The sequence below is a fragment of the Balaenoptera borealis genome, assembly GCF_965194805.1.
Source record: "Balaenoptera borealis genome assembly, chromosome: 4".
Classification (NCBI taxonomy): domain Eukaryota; kingdom Metazoa; phylum Chordata; class Mammalia; order Artiodactyla; family Balaenopteridae; genus Balaenoptera; species Balaenoptera borealis.
In genome coordinates this window covers 109,463,613-109,484,962 of record NC_138861.1, presented here as the reverse complement: position 1 = coordinate 109,484,962, position 21,350 = coordinate 109,463,613, and the positions used below count along the sequence as shown (strand labels likewise).

The 21,350-nt window shown below is 41.1% G+C and overlaps 1 protein-coding gene and 1 long non-coding RNA gene across 6 annotated transcripts in view; one reads left to right on the top strand and one right to left on the bottom strand.

Moving 5' to 3' along the window:
* Positions 1–21,350, top strand: part of LOC309627530 — a 439,048-nt gene that overhangs the window by 252,086 nt on the left and 165,612 nt on the right. The window lies entirely within an intron of this gene.
* BOD1L1 (biorientation of chromosomes in cell division 1 like 1) overlaps positions 3,974–21,350 on the bottom strand; it is a 55,786-nt gene continuing 38,409 nt past the window's right edge. For 2 of the 5 annotated variants that reach the window (XM_082389462.1, XM_082389466.1), the window contains exons 15-26: positions 20,145–20,215; positions 19,459–19,531; positions 18,641–18,720; positions 16,925–17,009; positions 16,483–16,556; positions 14,535–14,610; positions 14,423–14,457; positions 13,269–13,314; positions 11,280–11,329; positions 11,098–11,182; positions 10,538–10,691; positions 3,974–5,242 (exon numbers count right to left, since the gene is read on the bottom strand). In XM_082389462.1, the coding sequence (XP_082245588.1) occupies positions 5,125–5,242; positions 10,538–10,691; positions 11,098–11,182; positions 11,280–11,329; positions 13,269–13,314; positions 14,423–14,457; positions 14,535–14,610; positions 16,483–16,556; positions 16,925–17,009; positions 18,641–18,720; positions 19,459–19,531; positions 20,145–20,215 (947 nt within the window). In that variant the 3' untranslated portion in view covers positions 3,974–5,124. The other 3 variants (XM_082389463.1, XM_082389464.1, XM_082389465.1) reach the window with 3 other exon arrangements.

Genomic DNA, 21,350 nt, shown 5'->3' with positions numbered 1-21,350 from the left:
TAGTAGACTTGGCTTGCCTGGGTCATGCACTGATACACCTCTTGCTTTCTTCTCTATGCTCTAAATGTGAGAGGCAACACATCAAAACTTAGATAGAGATATCTGTTTGATCTTGAGTCTTAAGACACAACAAGATCTAATTCCAAAGTGAAATTTATATTCAATTACATTAAAATTAACGAAAAAGTACCATAAAGAAAGTGGAAAGATAAACCACCAATTGTGTGTGTGTGTGTGTGTGTGTGTTTGGGGGAGTGGTATTTGCAACACATTTACATGAAGGTTTATTATCCAATATATAAAGGTATATATTTATATCTTTATATTAAATATATAAAGAATTCCTACAAGTCAATAAGAAAAACACAAAGAACCAAATGGTAAAATGACATGAACAGGCATATCACAAAAGAAGAAATAAGGATGGAAAATAAACACATGAAAACATATTCAACCTCCTTATAACCAATGCAAATAAAGACCACAATGAGATATTTTACATCCACTAGATAGGCAAAAATCAAGAAGTCCTATATTACCAAATGTCCAGGGAGGTAAACACACTGCTGGTAGGAGTACAACATGGTAAAAGCATTTGGGAAAAGATTTGGCATTATCTTATGAACCTGAAAATATGCTTACTCTAGGAATTAGCAGTTGTACACTGAAGCAGAAAGCTGGGTGTGTCTTGGCGTGGGAAATGGGGATATTTACTAATCCCTCAGCCTTTGAAGTGGCTGAGTGGTCCTCTGGTTCACAGGCTAATGGTCGCCTCAGGCAGCAACCAGCCTGCTCCTTCTCCTTACCTTAATGTGCCTATAAATGTCATCTTCTATATGTACGATGATAAGTTTGGGAGGTTCTGCCCATAAAATATCCATAGAATATTCATAGAAGCATTGTTTCACCTGGAAACAACCTAAAGACCAGTAACAGGCAAATGAACAGCTTAGTATACTGTGATGTATTCTTTTAACGGAATACTATATGGCAGCAAAAATGTACTAACTGGAGGTATGCATATTACCATAGAAGGTGTGCACATTACCACAGACGAATTTCAAAGCACAGTGTAGAAGAAAAAAGCAAGTCTCAAATGATCCTTAGAATATGATTCTATTTATGTAAAGTTCAAAAATATGAAAAACTTAAAATATTGTTTAGGGATGTATATACATATACAGTAAAATGATAAACTTGTATTTAGAATGGTGGTAAACTTGGGGGCACGCAGGTAGCTTCCAAGGTGTGAGTATCGTTCTATGTTTCAATGTGTTGGGGGGCCCATAGCTGGTGTATTAAATAAAGAATGTACAGATTATAATCTGCTGAACAAGGAGGCACAAACCACCCTCATGGGGTTGGCAGGTAGCTATTCCGGCATCCCAGCTCCCACTCTGGGGAAGTGAAAACCCCGGGATCACTTTGATCAAATGTGCAGTTTCAATACATTCATACAAAGGAAGTAAAGTCCCAAGATTTGTTGCTTACAGATCACAGATATGGAGGTGGGGTTGAGGGAGGTGCAGTGAGCTGGGGGAAGTGTAGTCCTCTGTCCCAGATCACAAGAGAGCAGGAGATGGAGAGTGGGGTACCAAGCACCTGTTACTTATAAGGTGTTTGGGGCGGAGATCACTTATTTTTTGAGTTCTCAACTCTAAGTGGTTATTTTAAAAGGTGCCCCAGGAAAAGCAAAGCGGGACCTTAGGGCAGGAATCCTCAACTCAGGTTCTTATGTAAATGTCCAGAAACTGGGTGGGAGCAGGGCTGTCAAATAGATGTTAAATTGTTGAGCTTGTGTGTGTGTATGTGGTGTGTTACGGGGAGGAAGCAGGGGTTCTAAGGTTTTGACAACCTTGGAAAATTCTGGGTTAAACGAAGTTAACCAGATTTCTTAGAAATCCACGTGTGCTCTCGTGTGACTAATGAATTTCCAAGAAGGTCTGCAGTGTGAGGAAGCAGCCTTTGGAGCTAGTATGTGTTTTGTGTGGTTAGAGCTATGTAGATATTATTATCTGTGTGCTTCTCCTCCAGGAAGTTTCTGGAAGGTTGACTTGGCGGTGAGAATGGGGCCTGTCATTGCCAGCCTGCTCCTCGGCTTTCAAAATGCTCTCTTCTTTAGGTCCTAACCTTGCTTCAAACTCCATTTTATACTTAAACAAACAAAAAGACTCTCTTGTCCACCAGGAGTTCGTCCTTTGGCCAGCTTCTCTCAGGAAGGTAACTTTCTTCCCCGCTGCTGTGTCCTGCGGCACAGTCCCAGGGCAGCACAGCTGTCTGCCGCACGTGTTGTCACCCCTGGGACTGGGGCTCACACTTGTGTCCCTGGTGTTGGGCTAGGAGCTCAACAAATGTGCATCCCAGCGCAGCAGTTTCAGCGGGAAGACGCTGGCTATACAACCATTTCCTTCCCCTGAGAAAAGTGTCTCACTCAGTGCGTCAGGAAACACTTCTTGTTCTTGATTTAATTACACAAGGATAGCTAAGCAGTAATTTTAGGAAATGTAAGGTGCTCTCGCACTCAGCATGAACAATAAATAAAAAACAAATGAAAATTAAATCATTGAGCTCAAATCATCCCCCCCACCTCATCTCAAATCAGTTAGGTTTTCAGTTGTGGAGATATTTGGGGATTCCTCCACTATATCGTGGTCCTGCCATGAGTGAGCCTGCTGCTGAGGTAGGAAGAGCCATCCTCCCTCTGTTGGGGCTTTGCAGAAAGAACCTGGACCTGGGGTTAGAAGACAGGAGTTCAGTCCCAACTTGGCTCACTGTGAGATCACCAGACGGCCATTCCTAATGGCTGGCCTTGGCAAGCCAGAGTTAGTAGGTTCTAATCTTGAAGAAGTCTAGGTGATGGGGGGGTCCAGCAGCATCATCCTGAAGAAAGAGGCCTGAAGTAGGCAGGGAAGGACCAGCTTCAGCTGCCGAGGAACTGGCTGCATTACTTTCGGTCTGGGGACAGGCTGCCCCTTTGGGACGTCCCGCTGCATTGGCCCAGCCTTGTGTCAGCTCCACAGATGCGTGACTGTTCAGGTTGCCTACGGAGGAGCCACGAGGCATGGCAGTTGTCACTAAGCTGAGACGAGGGAAATGGAGAGCTTGAGGTGGTGTGAAAGTGTTTCCCAGTGGGTTCTCAGGGGGAAGCTCCTGGCCTCTTGGGCTGTGGAGTCAGGGGCTGTTCTGTGCATTGTAGGACACTCAGCATTCCCAACCTCCTCCCTTCTACTAAACGTGGATCAGTGATGCCAAATCCTTGTGATGACCAAGAACCGCTCCTGTGTAGTTCCAGTGCCCCGTGGGGTGGCAGCTCCTCCCTACATGGGTTTCAGAACAGCTGGAGGTTAAGTGACCCAGCTGAGTTCCCCACCAGACAATTCCTTATGCAGCTGCAATGTTTACTTCCAACTTTGTTAAGAGGCTGCATTTCCTCACAACCCAGCTACTCAGTCCCATAAGGTCGTGCCCAGGGAGGGCGTTACTAAACGGAATAAGACTGGTTTCACGTGGAGAATACATTCTCAGGTGAGCACTTCTGGTGAACCAATCTAGAACCATCCAGTGCAAAGATGGTTTGCCAAGGAGTCTGGAGCCTTGGAACCTAGTCTGGCTTCTTACCCTTAACTAACTTTGAGCTTTGGTTAAACTCAACCATATAAATGGAAATAAGGAGTTCTCACATTCCTTGTCTCCCAAGCCCCTTCCAGATCTAACATTCAATTCTACCGAGAGAGAGAGGCCATCACTGACTCAAATTTGAATGTGAAAATGGAACAATATATCTAAGACCAATTATTTAGAGAGATGAAACAGTTTTCACAGGGAGAAATTTTAAAATAGGGGAAAAAAAATTCTTACCACTCAAGTTTTGGGAAACATTTTATAATTTATATATAAAATCTCAGTAAGAAACAATGTAAAATGACAGAAATATCCACCTTACATTAAGAGTTCAAAAAAAAAATCACACACACTGAATGTAAATTTTAATTATAAAACAAGAATATGAACAAAACATTTTAAAACAATCTCAATTATTTGGCAACTCATCACATCATTGCTAGAGGCAAATTTGATCTTAAGAAAAGCTTAATCTTATGAAAAACTTAAGTTGGACAGTTTGCTCATATGAGAGTTAAAACATGTTTAAAAAAGAATCTGGCAATAAAGCCAGTTTCTATCTTGAGATAACTGTGTATAAAATAACATATAATCCTGAAGCTCGATAAACAGGAGTGACTTAATCTTCAATGCATTTCTCTTCACTGAAAAAGACACTATGGAAAGAACATGGGGCAGCACAGAGAGGAACGGACACCGACACAGGGGTTGCTGCCACAGGTGACAGATGTAATTTTACTTGAACCGGAACTTCCTACGTCAGTGGGGCTAGTAGTAAAGTCACAGATGCGAGTATAATCTAGAAACAAGTTACATTCTTAAAAAACAGAATCACAACTGTGAACAGAAAAGCAATGGAGACCCCTTCTTGAGCTAAACTACTTTACTTGGATACATGCGAGAAGAGTCTGTATTTCCTGCCAGATGAGATTCAGATAGTTACAGGGCAGGCAGAGTCCTAAAACATCTCTACTAATGACTGCATAGCATTTAAAACCCTTTTTTTTTTATTAAAAAAAATAAAATAAAATAAACAGATATATAGCAAAGTTCACAGATAAGTTTTCTCTGTAAAATAAATAAAGTGTTCATTGATTAGCATCATACATACAGTAAAATACAACCTGGTTTTACATGTTTATATACTGTACACAGATTACCAATTGGCAGCCTGGTGTCTGATGGGCTGGAAGGGTTTGCGTGAGTGATGTGTCACATCGGGAAACCCCAATTTCAAATGTTAAAATATACAACTACTTTGTTTTGAGTTCAGGTACAAAGTAAACTTATTTTCCTTTATCTGAAATAAATGTACATAATACTTCTATGAACAATAGTTTATAAAGCTGTTTAAAACATAACAAGAAAAAGCTTGCACCTAGGAACTTGGAGCACATGCATGGCCTTCCCCTGGTTAAAAACAACAGCCTGTGGCCCTGAGGCTTGTCCCTCTTCTCTCTACCGTGTCCCCTTGTGGACCAGCCAGGGGTGGCCGCAGTCAGATTACCGCTTTGCCTTCTTCACCGGGGTCTCTTCCACCCTCTGCTGACCTCTGGTGCGTGCCCCGGGAGGGCTGGCTTCTCTCTTGCGCTTGGTAGAAGGGGAGAGCTGTGCCTTTGACCTGCAGTAAACAAAAGTCAAGGCCGTGGTAAGACTTAAAAAGAGCTGCTTCAAGTAATTTGGGAGTTCTTCAAAAACTGGAAGATTTTTGACCTTGAGAGCCAAGAAGAGAAAACCTAGATAAGGTCTACACACAGGACAAGGAGACTCTAGAAGAGCCTATGCTGACTGGTTATTTGCTGACAGCCTCACATCCTAACAGGGCACGGGTGGAGGAGTTTGGAAGCCTGTACTCTGCTTCCGGCTCTGTCCTACTCTGGGTGTGGACCTTGATCAAGACCACTTTCTTCTCTAGGCCCTAGTTCTTCTAGCTATACAATAAAGAAATCAACGGCCAGTCCCATGTTGAAACAACTGGTGAGAACACAGCGGGATGGCAGCCTCCGTCTGAGCACGCGCACAACCGTGTCTCACAGGACGTTACCACAGAGGACAGCTGGCAGTGTTAGAAAAGGCATGGGAACTTGAGAAGAGTTTCCTACCCAGTCTCCCTGCCAGCAGCCTAGCCCTGCTCGCCATTCTGCCATTAGACCAATTTGTCGGAAACTTCAGTTAATCATGTCAATATCACCGTCTTGTTTTGGTTATTTCTTCTCTAGGATCTCTGATGCTTTCAGCACAAAGTCATCCAGGACGCAATACACAAAGTCCTTTACCGTTTGCCCTCAACTGCTGCACCATTCTGGACTATAGTCCTGCCAGAGTAGCCCCATTCCCAAACACCAAGTGTTCTCTGACACGTTCATATTTTGGCGTGTGATTGTTTTTTGGAACAACGCCACACCTCCTATCTGGCAAACCTCATTTTGAAGCCCCAGTTCAAAAGCAACTCCTTCTGGGGAGGCTTCCTCATCACAGAGCAAGCTGCCCTTCGGAAACGCCACAGCACTTTCCGTGGTTAATTTATCCACTGGGGTTTTTCAAATTGCAGGCTAGAGCCATTATTTTAAAACAATGTATTAATAGAACACAATAGACCATTGATAGCACTTCTATTCAGTTTGGCTCATGAAAATTTTGTTTCAGTGACAGCGACAATATTGCAGAATACATTCTTAACATGAGCTGCTTACTGTCAAAAAAGTTTGAAAGTCAGGTACACATACGTCCCTCCATTAGACAGGATGTTTCTCCAGGGCAGCTGCTGAGGTTATTCCTTCTCCTCTCTCCAGCGCCTAGTACAAAGCCTGACACGTGTGAGCGAGCAGTAAACGTTATATCAGTGAAGACACTTGGAAAATAAAACTGCAGGAGATGGGACTCTACTGATGTGGAGACATGTTTTGCTTATTGTTCCTTTGACAGCAGAAGTAAATAAGCTCAAATCGAGTCAAATATTGTTGTATATGATGTAGTTTCAGCATAACGTTATCTACGCATGCGTTGAGAACGGCTAAAAACCAGTGCTTGTCAATATCCCATTTCAAACCATGACCAGGGAAAGGCATCAGCCACTAAGTGCGCAGCCACTTACCGAGGAGTGGGCGCGCGCCAGCACTGTGCTGGACGCCATACAGCAGGGAACAGAAGCTTTGCGCAGGGGCTTCCGTCTAGCTGTGTGAGCGTGGCTACGTCACCTGACAGACCCTTTCTTCCCACTCAGAGGGGGGCCTATGACCAGCACCACTGGCAGCACCCGCGAGCTTGTGAGAAACGCAGGCCGTCAGGTCCTGCCCCAGACCTGCAGAATCAGAGCCGGCACCTTAGCAAGAGCCTCTGCGATGGGCCTGCACATTCACGTTTGAGAAATAATGAACCAGACCCTCCTGAGAGTCTTCTCATATATAAAATAAGGATAAATACTACATTTTACTTAATGAGGATTAATGGGAGAATCTATGTGAAAGGTGCCCGGCACTTCGGTTTGCTTCGTTTTCTATAACGTGGGGATAATAATGCATACATACAAGTATGCTATGAAGATCAAATGTGATAAGAGACATGAAAACAGTTTTTATACAATGTGAAGTCTTTTATTTTTTGATGCTATAATGTACAGAAGGTAAGGCAAGTCCCTGACCTCAAGGAAGAAGCTTATGGACCAGAGAGGAAAACAAAACTAACACACTTAAAGCAATGGTATACGCCGCTGTCAACTGCACAGCCCCAACTGGAAGGGCAGCAGGAAGGAGGTGAGGATGGGCTGAAGCAGGCAGGGCGGCGTCCTGAAGGGGGTGGGTGTACAGGATGGAAGGACCTGGCTGACTGGGGGCTGCTGGTGAGGGCGCTCCTCAAGAAAGAACCAGCACAACCAGAGGCAAGGAGCAGGGGTCGGCACAACCTGTGGGAAGCAGGAAGATGAACCAGGCCACGCTGAAGGTGCAAGCTGGCTCGTGGCTGCGCCTCAAGTGCTTTCCTGTCACCTCATCACCTCTCCAGTGCTCTGGGCAAAACAGAAATGACCCTGGGCTATTACCTGCCGGACCCTGCTGCACTGATTTAACCAAGCATTCAGGTCTGTGACCACTCGGGGAGAAACAAGCCTTGTCTTTGGTTCTGGGGGGCAGGAGTTGGCAGGTAAGGCTCACAAGTGTCAAGGATAAAGCCTGTGCAGGAGGGCCGTTAGGTGGGGCAGACTGGTGAGGCCACCGAGACTCCTTTTGGCAGCCCTTCCTACTCTGTTTGGAGTAGGTTTCATTTGGAAAACAAATGATTCCCAAAGACAGTTATTTGGCAAGACAAGAACCTTAAACTTAGGGAGAAAGCATCACTGCACCAAAACCAGTCTCAGGGGTTTAAAAGTGACTTGAACGTCAGCAGGGACTTACCTTCCTAATAGGGGAGATTTACTAATTTTTTCACTGGTAGATCATTTCTCTTTTGCTAATTTTTGGTGATTTCTAGGAGAAACTGTTTGTGGGCTGCCAAGTTTGGATGCTGCACGTGTAGATGGCTCACTATGATGCTTTCTGAAGCAGATTACAGAAACACTGGGCAATGGCAGCACTGAACACTCCAGTCCCTGGGACTCCAGAAAGGGCGAGGCTCCTCGTGGGCAAGTCAGAGAATGGGGACTAAAAGTAGGAAAATGGCTGGTTTTCTGGACCACTGTTGGTAAGCAGGTCTTCATGTCACCTGAGACTAACTCTGCTTATATGACTCTAGCTTTGCTTTCACTGTGTGGGATAGTATATCGTGATTTAGAGAAAGATAAATCTGTGATAAACAGAAAATATATTGGCTGATGATATAAGATCCCAAAGTGCTCACCAGAGTAGAATAAGGGGCCAAGATCGATGAAAGTACAATTCACAAAGCTGAATGTTAAGGCCCTGGAACCGGGTCCAAGCAGTCGCCTGCACAAGTATCAGGTGAGAGAAGAAATGCCCCATGAGGAAAAAGAAGGTGCTGAGTTGGTGTGCAGCCCAGGCAGAGGGAGCCCAGTGAGTTGGATGCGTGTTGAAGCACAGCCTAGAAAATAAGGCGGACAGGCCTCTTCTAGATTCATCAGCGCACACTTGGTGTAGACATTTGCTTCTTAAAGAGAATACAGATAAATTGAGGAGAACAAACAGGATGATGAGGGGGCTCAAAACAAGAGAAGAGCTGGAAGCCGCCCTCCAGTGTTTAAGGGAAAGTTGTACAGGAGGCTCCAAAGGTAGAAGCTATGGGGAGGCCAGCATCCATTGAACACAAGAGAATGCCATGAGGAGGTGGCTTTCCTGCCCTGAGGTAACACGCAGAAGCAGAAATACCTTTTCAGAGGAGCTGCTGGCAGCATGATCGAGGTACTGATGCGTTTGCAGTATGGACCCACTGAGACCCCATGTGACCCTGAGAATCTGTGAGATTATAAAGATGCCAGAGCCCTGGAACCAATCAACCAATGCCAAGGAATCTAAAGTGAAAAGAATCCATTTGTAAATCACAGGCTCCTAAACTGCATTAAGCAGAAGCATTGATAATCCAGGTGATTATAGAACCGTAAGTCAAATATGATTTATTTTTGAAGAATAAATTTTAAAGGGCAAATCTGTTAGCTACTTTTAGACACTCACTTGAAGATGCCTAGAAGGCCTGTGGAACTTTGAGTTGGGCTCGACTATACTGGATGATCTTTCCACGAGTGTAAAAGAGGAAGGGGTGTCTGTACCCAAATGCACCCTCTCGATCAGCAGATATCTTAATTCTATGATTCCTATTTATCTGAGCTGCCCCACCTAAAAAACAACCATGAGACACCTCACCTTCAGCAGCCCTGTGAGCTCCTAAAGTCTTCTGGCTCTAAAATCTCATTCTTTGAGAAACTAAACCACATCATGAATGGCTAATAATGTACAAGTTTAGAGGAATTAGAAATAGGCTCATTTTAAGTCTTTATGTAAACATAACACATTATTACTATTATACTACAGTGGCAGATGTTAATAAGTGATACTCTTGAAATAAATATTCCTGAAATCTTGGATAATGAAATTATAGATGATGATACCAAGATTAACACCTTGTGAATCACATTAAAAATGGAAAATATTCACGCTTCAGAAAAAGTTATAAAACTGTAAGGTGATGCAACATTTCTCAAAATGGGCTGTGGGGAAAGGAATACTGATTGATGTTAACAGGTATAATAACAGGGGCTGGTGGGCAAAGTATAACTGACAAAGTTAAACAGGTTTCTTTCCTTTAGGACCATGACAAGCCCTTAATATGGTAAAGTACACTATGGCTTAAGAAGGAGAGAAAATTCAGAGGCATTCCCCAAACTCACTTGACCATGGTCCTCTTTTCTCCAGAGGCTCTGGCTATACTAGGGTTTGGGAGAACGTACTATGGGAAACATATGAAATTGCCAGTTATGTAAGTGGAAAATGGTGGCCATACTGGCGATCTCACGTGACGGACCTGTCACACAGCACTGTGAGGTGCGTCTTACAACGGGTATGGGCTCGTGATTTCTCTCTCACCGCAGCTAAGCACACTGCACACAGAGACTGTGTTGTCCGTATCTGTGTTTCCACCCACGGTGCTTAGCACTGCATCTGAGACATCTCCTCATCCTTGATAAATATTTATGAAGGAACTAAATAGGTTCCACCAAACAGGTATCTAAAGCCTGGAAAAGATTCCAAAGTGATCCTCAAAAATGGTTTAAGAGGGAAAATAGCCTCTCCCAGAGGAACTGAAATGTCAGAGGGCTGGGAGCATGTGCTCTCTGCTGAGGATAAAACGAAAGGAAAGAGCTCACACTGTGGCACAAGTGAGTCAAAGACAAGAGAATCCCATGAAACCCGCAGCTATTTTCTGATGGAGAAGCTGGTGAAGGTTCTGGACGCCCTCCTTCGTCCCCTGTTACCTCTGAGCCTCTGATCTGGTGCTGGACCTTGTGGTGGCTCCTGTGAGCTCATCCTCTTCCTCTTCTTCCTCTTCCTCATCAGACTCCTGGTCTTTCTTGTCCTCAGTTGCCTCAGAAACTGATTTCTGGCGTTTTCTTTCTGGCTCTGAGGATTCTGTTCAGATAGAAGGGTAACACCTGGATTGTACAATTCCCAAAGACACTTACAAAGGACAGAGTCACAGAGTTTAGAACAAAGGATATTAGGGCTTTGGAGGCAGAAGAAGTGGTTTTCCACTTCCTTTTTGTTTCAGCACTTGCAATTCACAACTGTTTAATTTAATCTCTGGGATAGTTTACTTAGGCAGTTCACAGCCAGCATTTGCAAAAAATTCGCATGTACTCAGAAAAGCATCTGGGATGTACCATTTCTGACACAGGATTAGAGCCATTTCACACATATTTATGTAGTATTAATACTAGCTGCACCCCCTGGATTTTTCCTCATCCAAAGAAAAACTCTTAAAAAGGTGATTCTGAAATGATAAGACTCTGTAATTAAGACTCTGCCAGGAACATACCAGCATCATCTGATAGAGTGAGCAAACGCTTGGGCTTTCTTCCTCTCCGACGCACATTTGCTACAGATTTTTCTTCACTGTCATCCTAGAAGCAATAAAATTAAAGTTGAAATGGTGGTCGCTTGAGCATTTACTAAGTTTATTTGTAAAAGACACGTCTTGATAAGAAAATTAACACTTACATTGCTTCCACTTCGTTCTTGTAGGTTAGATGTTTCTTTATTGGACTCATCTTTAAGAAAAGGAAGATCTCTGCATTAATATTTTAATTAGTGTCAAATTAAATTTCAGCAGTCTGGCTTGCTGTCTGTGAATGTACCAGTGCTAATTAAGGTATTCTTACACGATTTATCATTGTTTTTGTATCAGCCAAGCAAACGTTGAGGTGGAATACCTAAGCAAAAAAGCATGTCGGAATGAAAGTCAGGATACCAAAGTTTGCGTTTCAGATCTGTCATGAATAAGCTATGTGATCTAGGCAAATTACTTAAATTCCCTCAGCCTCAGTTTTTTCATCTGTGAGATGAGGATTTGGGTTAGATTGCCTTCATGGTTTCTCTCTTTCAGCTCAAATGCTCTGAACCTGGAAAGGGAGGAGGAAGGGTACATCTAGGGAGCCCCCAAGAAACAGCAGGAATTGCAGGTCAGGATTCCAGACTTTACTCAAATTGTAATGGAGCTCTATAAATAGCACAGCCCTCATTTGATAGGTAGGAAAATGAGGCTTGAGTAACTTAAGTAATTTGTTCAGAGTCACATAACTAGCAGGTGGGGGGGAGTTGGAATTCTTATGACTCCATATACTTATATCATGGTATCTAGAAAAGTATATTTTATAAGCCTATTTTAGGTTGTGAATACCTATTCTTTATGTATTTGCTTTCTGTAGATGTTACCATTTTCTGAGAATGTATCTTGGTAAGAAAAATGAAGTTTAGTTCAATGCACTGTTTGAAGCTAAGATTATGAGGATGTTGATTAGACACTCAACAACCCAAAAGTGGACTTATTAGTGATGAAGACTGTGTAGCTGCCTTTTCTGCAAGTTCACTAAACTAATGTAGGTAGAAGAGTTAAAAACCAAGAAAAAGGCTCACAAAGAAGAATCCAGTCTTTAACTGGTCATCATTACCCAGATTCAGAAAACGACTGCCCAACGACAATACTAAAACATAATTGCATAGCTTACAATAGACTCTTTAAAGGGCATTTGAGTTCTAAAGATTTCTTGTTGTATGGATATAAAATATTATAAAATTATGAATAAAAGATGGTTAAAAACAAAACATAAGCAAAACCTCCTTTTGTTAAAAAAAATAAACAAACCTTAATTTTCAAAGAGGCAAGAAAAAGTAAAATATGATCATAAGATCCCACGCATAGTTAAATGTGGAAAAAATTTTAAATTACACATTTACTTTTACCTTGCTAATCAAAATATGTACTTTCCTGATATGACCATGCTATTTATTTGGTCCAAAATACTTGTCATATTCTTTTTTTTTTTTTTTTTTTGCCTGTGTCAGCACTTTCAAACCCATCAATGGCTATTTTTTGCTTTTATGTATCAAAAAATTTAAACCATGAAATTAATATATACACATCGTAAAAATTCTGGAAAATGCAGGCAACCGTAAAAACATGAAATGTCCCTACTATCTCACCACCCGGAGCTAATCATTATCAACATTTTGGAATATTTTTTCTCCTTGGAATGAGGACAAAAACGCTTCATTGAAACAATTTTATCTCTTGCATCCTAGTTCTGGAAGCTGCACAGGCTGCTTTCAAAATTCTTCTTCTGAAAACAATAGGCTCTTGGGCTGAATTCCTGTCTTCCTGATAAGAGTTCCCAGTCCCAGGTTGATCTATTTCTCCCTAAAACATGTCCACGAAAGTACGGTTTGGACACAGCAGTGCCTTCCCTCTTTTGCTCCGTGCTGCCCTCCCCCTCCTCTCTGAAGGCTTCCCAGACTAACAAAACTAAGAATGACTCGGATCACAGGAAAAGCCAATAGTCAGAGTCTCTCGTGGCTACAAGGACAGCTGCTTTGACCAAGGAAGCCACCCACTTCACTGAAAAACAATGAAATTCTAAAACCGTCCCCGACAGCCAGGCTGCCCCACCCCTTCCTCAGCTCGTACGCAGAGCAATGCTTTTAGCTACACACCTGCTTGCATTACTTTCTGTTTGCCGCCAGGGGGAGATTGTTCTACCTGAATTTAAACAAAGAGAAAAACTGGAGTCAGCAGTTTGTTATCATCACATAGAAAGTTAATCAACAATGTAAAGAAGGTATAGGACCTCTGTTTATTATGTAGGCAGAATATCTGGAACCTACTTCCTGCAGTTGATTAAACATACCAAGCAAATATGGATGCCTATGATTCTGAACACACAGGTCTTTCCACAAGGAGGATTAGGGCTGCCACAAGCCTCTTTCCCAGCCACTGTGCTGCTACGCCGGGGGGCGAGCACTGGAGGGACACGCATGGCCCGCTGTTAATATTCCCCAACCCGGCCCGGTAAACCATCTTATGTGTTGGTAAATGCATTCACACTCTTACATGTGGCTCTTTGGTTCTGTTGTCTTATAAGAATTCTAGTGAGATAATTAATGCAGATATTGTTATAGTACTTTATATCCAAGGAAATGGGAGTCTCGAGAGGGTCACATGACTGGCCCAGTATCACAGATGTGGGAGTAAGTGGCAGAGCTGAGGCTTGAATCCCATTTGCTTTTGTTAGGTCAGTGGACATGTTTGTCCTCTTAATAATGCTATCATTGAAACTCATGCAATGATGTCTTGGTACAATGGTTTTGTTGGGTATACACCTCAGGGTCAAAGATAAAGAATATTAAAAAAGATAAAGTATTACTGCCGATTTTCCTGCATCAAAATTGGTGTACATTCTATTATAAAAGGGCCTCCATAGGAAGTAGTAAGACAGACACTTTGGAGGTTTCCATAAAGAAGCCGTTATGTAAAAATCATATAAAACAGCTATTTTCTATATTTTAATCAAGGATGACAAGAAGATAAGTCCCTAGATAATTTATATAACTGAACTGACAGGTGAGGATAGAATCAGAGTGAATTACAATTAATATAATTATATTTATATGAAGCTATTAGTAATCATAATATAATCTGAATGGTTATTTGATGTTTTATTTAAGAAAATCTCTTAAAGCTTTTCAAATACTTTTTTAAAAAGATAGTTGATCTAGTTGATCTAGATAGTTGATACTAATATTGCAGTATACTCTTTCCAGGTCAAGAGCAGATATTTGAAGAATTCTCATCTTTTGCAATTACTTACAGTGACAATGCCAGCATCTGTTTTGCAGTCATCTTCTAAAAAATAAAAATCTCACTTAGAAAATCAGTTGAAAATTTCTTTTGTGCGAACTGAAAACACACCAAATACCTACTTGTTTTTAATGATGTTTCTACAGGGTGTTTACGAGGTCTTCCTCTTTTCCTTTTAATAATTACCGGCTGATCTTCCTAAGGGGGAAAGGGAAAAAAAAGCAATAAAAAGTTTTATCCTCTATTATACAAATAGTTTGCTTTCTCAAAATGGGATTTAGAGTTCCCTCCTAAGAGGTCTCAAATCCCAGCTTTGTCTCTTAAAAAATACGTGACCTTAGGCTTAGTGCTTCATTTCTCTCAGTGCAGTCCCCTCACTTGATAAACAATGCTAACTGAGTATGAATTCACGGAGTCCTGAGGATTATGATATAATGCGATAATGGAAGTAAGCGCTCAGTGTCAGCTTTTACTTCTGTAATAAATATGTATGTCCACTTAAATGTGGATTTAGTCCTAGTCACTTGTGACCAAATGGGATCCCTTATAAAAAATAAAGGAGGCCACTGAAAACAAACAGAACTATTAAAAAGTTGTATCAACAAACAATAAATGCTGGAGAGGGTGTGGAGAAAAGGGAACCCTCTTGCACTGTTGGTGGGAATGTAAATTGATACAGCCACTATGGAGAACAGTATGGAGGTTCCTTAAAAAACTAAAAATAGCACTACGATACCACCCAGCAATCCCACTACTGGGAATATACCCTGAGAAAACCATAATTCAAAAAGAGTCATGTACCATAATGTTCACTGCAGCACTATTTACAATAGCCAGGACATGGAAGCAACCTAAGTGTCCATAAACAGATGAATGGATAAAGAAGATGTGGCACATATATACAATGGAATATTACTCGGCCATAAAGAGAAACAAAATTGAGTTATTTGTGGTGAGGTGGATGGATCTAGAGTCTGTCACACCTAGAGTGAAGTAAGTCAGAAAGAGAAAAACAAATACTGTATGCGAACACATATATATGGAATCTAAAAAAAAAAAAAAAAAAAAAAAGGTTCTGATGACCCTAGGGGCAGGACAGGAATAAAGACGCAGAGGTACAGAATGGACTTGAGGACAGGGGGAGGGGGAAGGGTAAGCTGGGAAGAAGTGAGAGAGTAGCACTGACATATATACACTACCAAATATAAAATAGATAGTGGGAAGCAGCTGCATAGCACGAGGAGATCAGTTCAGTGCTTTGTGATCACCTAGAGGGGTGGGATAGGGAGGGTGGGAGGGAGGTACAAGAGGGAGGGGATATGGGGATATATGTAAACATATAGCTGATTCACTTTATTATACAGCAGAAACTAACACACTATTGTAAAGCAATTATACCCCAATAAAAATGTTAAAAAAAAGAAGTTATATCAAGACTGGCAAACTTGGCAATGGTTATCTAGAAGATCTGGCTGGTGTACAAGTTGTTTCCCTTGATTTATGGGCCTCCGTCTCAGGTCACTGTGATTCTGTGTCCCACTGGGCTCTCTGCAAATCCGAAGGGGCCTGGAGTGGGCAGGGATGGAGGTCTGCCTCTCCTGCAGCCTCCCAGGAATCCCTGACCTCACCTTGTCAAACTGGGTCCCGTTTGGCACTTGCTGCAGGCCTTCCGCACATCCTGCTGCTGCGGCTCCCATTTCGTTCTGCTGGACTCCAGGGCTCTGCAGCTCCCTGTTCTCTGACCTGAGCTGCTGCCTGGCTTGGTTGTGCTAAGCCTTTGGGTCAGGAAGTGACATGGACACTGAGGTACAGATCTGGGCTGATCCCATGTGGCTGACAGAAGTAGGTCTCATACAAATGTTTGGATAAAATTAAGATATAGGGAACAAAATGAATCAAAATGACACTGATAAAGTGCACTGCATGAAATGCTGTCCTAGCGCACTAAAAAAAAAAAGAGCTACTTCAAAAGCATTTAAGAAGAACTTTGGGTAAGAGCATTGAATGTATTTTATTTGTTTGCAGTACGTAAATAAATCTGAACAAATAAATATAGAAAACATTTCTCACCTCCTGAGATTTTATGTTGTCATCATCATTCTGCTCTGTCTTTTCGCCAGCAGCCTCACTGCTGCTGTATTCATCTGCAGAAAGAGCAGAGCTCGTTCACTGCTGGGGACTACACTCAGCCTCAGCGCCAGGACACCTACCAAGGTGACCTACGTCGTCCCCGTCACACATGCACACAGACTCCATTCTCAGGTGGACACACCAAAGTTAATAAGCCAGAGGCTGGTTAACCGATAAGAAGCACACTTTGGGTAAAACAGGAGCCAGATTAAAAATGATTCCCAAGCGCTACTGATACTCAGCGCGACGTACTGTGTTATAAAGGGAAGGCAGATCGGCAAACTGCAGTTTCAGTTGGCGAAGCCTGGTGAGAGATATGCTGACTGCTTTGAAGGATTAGTCTCCTCTTAAAACAATTTATCTAAGTAGATGTATTACTCACCTTTTTCTTCCATGGCCCTTGAAGCAGTGTTGTTTGTCTTAGAACTTGTTTTAGGTAACTCTTCCAAATCTCCAGAGTTCTCTTCCTATGGAGAAGTTGAACAAGACAAGAAGCTTCTTTTTCTTATTTCAACAATAATTTCCTAGCAGTCTTTTAGGTATTTGTGGGAAATTTTTAAAAAGTAACAATCTTGCTGCTTGGGAGACTACACAAAAAGATACAAAATCTGAAGGCAGAAAAGCATGAGATAAGGCTATAAAGCAACAAGGCCATTTTTTTTTCCCCTGCAAAATGGAAATTGCTCTCCTCCCTCCCCCTGGACTTTTCAAGAGAAACTCCAAAGAAAGAACTGAAAGGAATTTACAACAGATTTTTTTTTTTTTTCTTTGTTGGTGGAGGGGAGGGACTGGGGGAAAGGACTAAAGCAGAAGATGCCAAAGAGAACTTCTGGGTATCCAGCTGGGCTGATTTAGAGCAATGATCTCTCAATGGTTAAATTATTTGCCCTTAGTTGCAAAGAAGTTTTGAGCATGAAATACCAAATTGTTTATACTATGATACTAATATAATGTGTAAATAAAAATATACAAGTTAAATTTAAAATCAGAGTACTGTTTTATATTGAGAATATTACATGTATATGTGATTTTTAAATGAAAATAATTAAGTCAGAGTATATTTAAACTTAACATTAAAAACCTTACATAAAGTTGAAGGGAAAATAAAAGGATACCCTTTAATCTGTTTCTTTCCAAATTCAGGAGCACTGTCTCAAGATTTTTGCTCTGGATAGGGCAGGGGGAGTGATGGGCTTTTTTAAAACCCAGTATCTTTCCTTGGCCACAACCAGCTGAAATTCATGACAATATGTGACTTTACCTCTTCGGTTGTTAAAATTCTTTTACTACTTTTTATTTAGTTTATCAGTTATCGGGAGGAAAAGAGACTATAAATTGGTTTTAGTGAGCTGGAAGTCAGCTCCATATATTTATAAGGTGACTTAAATACTTTTGGAACAAGTCGGAAAAACAATAGATTAGGGAAGGAGAGAGAACGAGAAGATGGAGGTGGACTGGAATAGACACTGAGAAGTCCTGAGTCTCGGAAATGGAAGAACACCCAAGAAGAGGTTATCTACCAGGAAATGGAGAAATCTGGGCCTAGAACAAAAGACAGGGTAAGAGCAGAAATGAAAATTTGTGAGCCGCTTCCCTGAGTCACAAGGTGAAAATAAGCTCATAGGAAAAAAGAGGCAATGAGGGAGGGCCCATCCTTGGACTACCTATATTTTAGGGGCTGGAGTTATGGTAAAGAGAAAGCCAAATATTAAAATTTTTAAACAGTATGTATCACTGTATTTCACTGTTCTCATGTGAGTATATCTGTAATAAAGCATATTACACTTGGGAAGAAAGGACCTAGAAACCTAAGGAAGTCAATAATATGAACAAAAACCTAAGCAATGATTATATCTAAACTGTGATATTAATACAATCTTGCAGTTTAAGATTATAAAGTACAACATTTGTTTTTTTCCTTTGAGAGAGCCTAAAAAATATACACCTTTTATTATTAGAGATACATAAAGTAAAAGGGATATTAGAACTATATATATAACATATACACACACACACATATATATAATACAAAATAAGTATACACAGTGATGTAATTAGGTTACCCCTAAAACTTAAAATTAATATGTGGAAAAAGTACCTTTGTATCTTGTGGCTCAGTTTCAGAACATTGCCTCTGTCCTGTTTCTATTTTGGAATCCAGGACATCTGGATTATCATCTGTAAATCAGTTTGCACAGAATCACAAAGGAATAAAAGCCAAATGAAAAATGAAATGCATAGTTCTATTTTAAAAAATGACAGTTTGAGACTTTTTTCTTAGGCATTTATGATATCATGTGACTTGAGCACTGAACACTGGCCTTGGCCCTAGCAAAACCAAAAAAATAAAATAAAAAAATCTACAAATGCTCAAATGGCACCAACAAAGCAGGAGGTTCTGTGGAGAAGGTTTAGGACATAGCGTTTCCAGAGACTCTTTTATTCTTGGCTGAGCTGTGTGGCTGTGGTTCCCCAACCAGGGATTGAACCCAGGCCACGGCAGTGAAAGTGCCAAGTCTTAACCACTGGACCTCCAGGGAATCTCCGTCCACAGATACTTTTAACTTCCTGAACAGGTTAGCACCTAAGAGGTATGGCTTAGCAATTAAGACCATGCTCTTGGGAATCAGATTTACATGATGGCACCTGGCTGGGCCCCAGGCCCAGGTTACACAGGCAGCCTGGGTTTTTGTGATTTCCAGGGGTTGGGTCTTCTGCAGGGAATAATCTAGTTTCTAGATCAAGTCCAGAAAAGACCCTGGAGGTGTCAAGCTGGTCTGGAAACACACTAGAGTTAAGAGTTGTAAATAATTGCTACCCTCAAGAATTTTCTATATTACCGGCCCATTATTTTGGATGTGAAAATAATATGATTTTCAAAGATATCTAAAACAGGAACATGTATATTCTAGATACCCAGTTCATCTTCTGAAGAGAGGTACTGCTTCTTTCCTTTTCTTTTAGGCATGTGCCTTTCTTCCTCTTCAACCTAGAATTAAGAGTGACTATATTAAAGGCAGTAGAATTTGGATCCAAATCTACTTAAAGAGGGGCACATTGTATTAGTTTCTAGCCCTTGGAATAAATTTTTTAAAAATCTAGAATAATGCTTCTGGCATCTAGATTTGGATTAGACTCATTTTGTAAGCTTGAGGGGTTTTTTTTTTAAGATTTTAATATAAATCCATACAAAATATCCATATCTATTTCTGGTTACATACTGTTATTTCAACAATTCTAAAATACGTTAAAAAAAATTCTCATTTTACCATCTCTGAAGTCAAACTATGTCTTACAATTGATGGCATGTCATAAATTAATTGGCAACATTTTTCTCCCCTCTTGGTGGCCTACTAAAGGGCTGATGAATGGGAGTTATATGAAAAAACATCCTTGACTGTACCGTAGGGACATGTCCAAATAACCTGGGACCTGCCAAATTACCTAAACCTTACAAGAACATAAAGAAGTAACAGTGATATGGAGAACTCTTAATACATACATTGAATTTCTTATATACACAAAGAGGTAAAAGCCTTTGTGCACAGGAGAAAGCACTATGCATAAAACATGAAATACTTGAGTTTCTTATGAAAACCCACCTCTTTAGGATTTGTTTCAACATTATGACTTCTTATGGCTTCTGTGTTGTCTTTTCCACTATTGGATATCTCTGAGTAATAAATACAAAAGAAAAAAGAAAAAACAAAACCCCACCTTAAGTATTCACTCCAATACTTATTTTAGGGGTGTGTGTGGAAGGGGGAAGGAAAAGAAGAAAGAATACTTTACAAATGACTGTGGTGGGATCCTCACAAAAACTATGTCAGGTAAGTTCCATGATTTCCATTTCTAGACTTGAGTAAATGGAGTTGAAGGAGGGAAGAGAATCACTGGAATTTACATGGCAAATTTCAAAGCCATTTCTCCCCCCAGCTCCTGTAGCAGCACAGTATGAACAAGTGTCCAAGGAAAACAATAGATCATGCATGGTAGCTCTCTTTGTAATTGGGACAAGTTGCAAAAAACCTCAATGTCCACTAACAAAAGAAGCAAAATAGTAACTGTGGTATATTCACACCATGGAATACTAAAGAGCAACTGAAGTAAAGTAACTAGAGTTATACATGTCAACATGACAAAAAAGAGATTGGGATTGGGGAGGGGGGTGCATAATATGGATTCAACTATATCTGTAACATTTTTTTAAAAAGTTATGAAGCAAATATACTGCATTTTAAGATATGACAAAACTAGGTGATGGGTACATGGGTGTTTATAATTATTGCCGCTTTACTTTGGTTTGAAATATGGTATAACATGTTATAAAAATAACTGTATAGGGGATTAAGACCTCTTTCCCCATTCTTGGAATAGGGGATCAACAAAATCAGTAGGATTCAACAAAATTCTATATTTTGTTTTGAGAAGAGAATTATCCCTCTGGGGTCGGCAGTCTCTGCAGGTTGCGTGCAATGAGGCCTGACTCCTGGGCGATGAGCCCCATAAATGTGATGTCCCTGATCTGCTACCAAATTGAGACTGCTTGTCAGAAATCAACGGTTAAGTACTCAGCACAGAGCCTCTCCTATGATACAAACCACTGGGGGCTATACATTTTGTATCCACACTGGATAAATCCACTGTGAGGTTTCTGGCAAAGTTCTAGTAGCTATTTAAGGCAAGGCACCACTTACAAGCTATGTGGCCTTGAATGAGACACTGGACCACTCCATGCCTCAGTTTCCTCAACTACAGATGTGATGCTGTTAACACTCATTGTAATGGATCATATAAATTAGATGAGT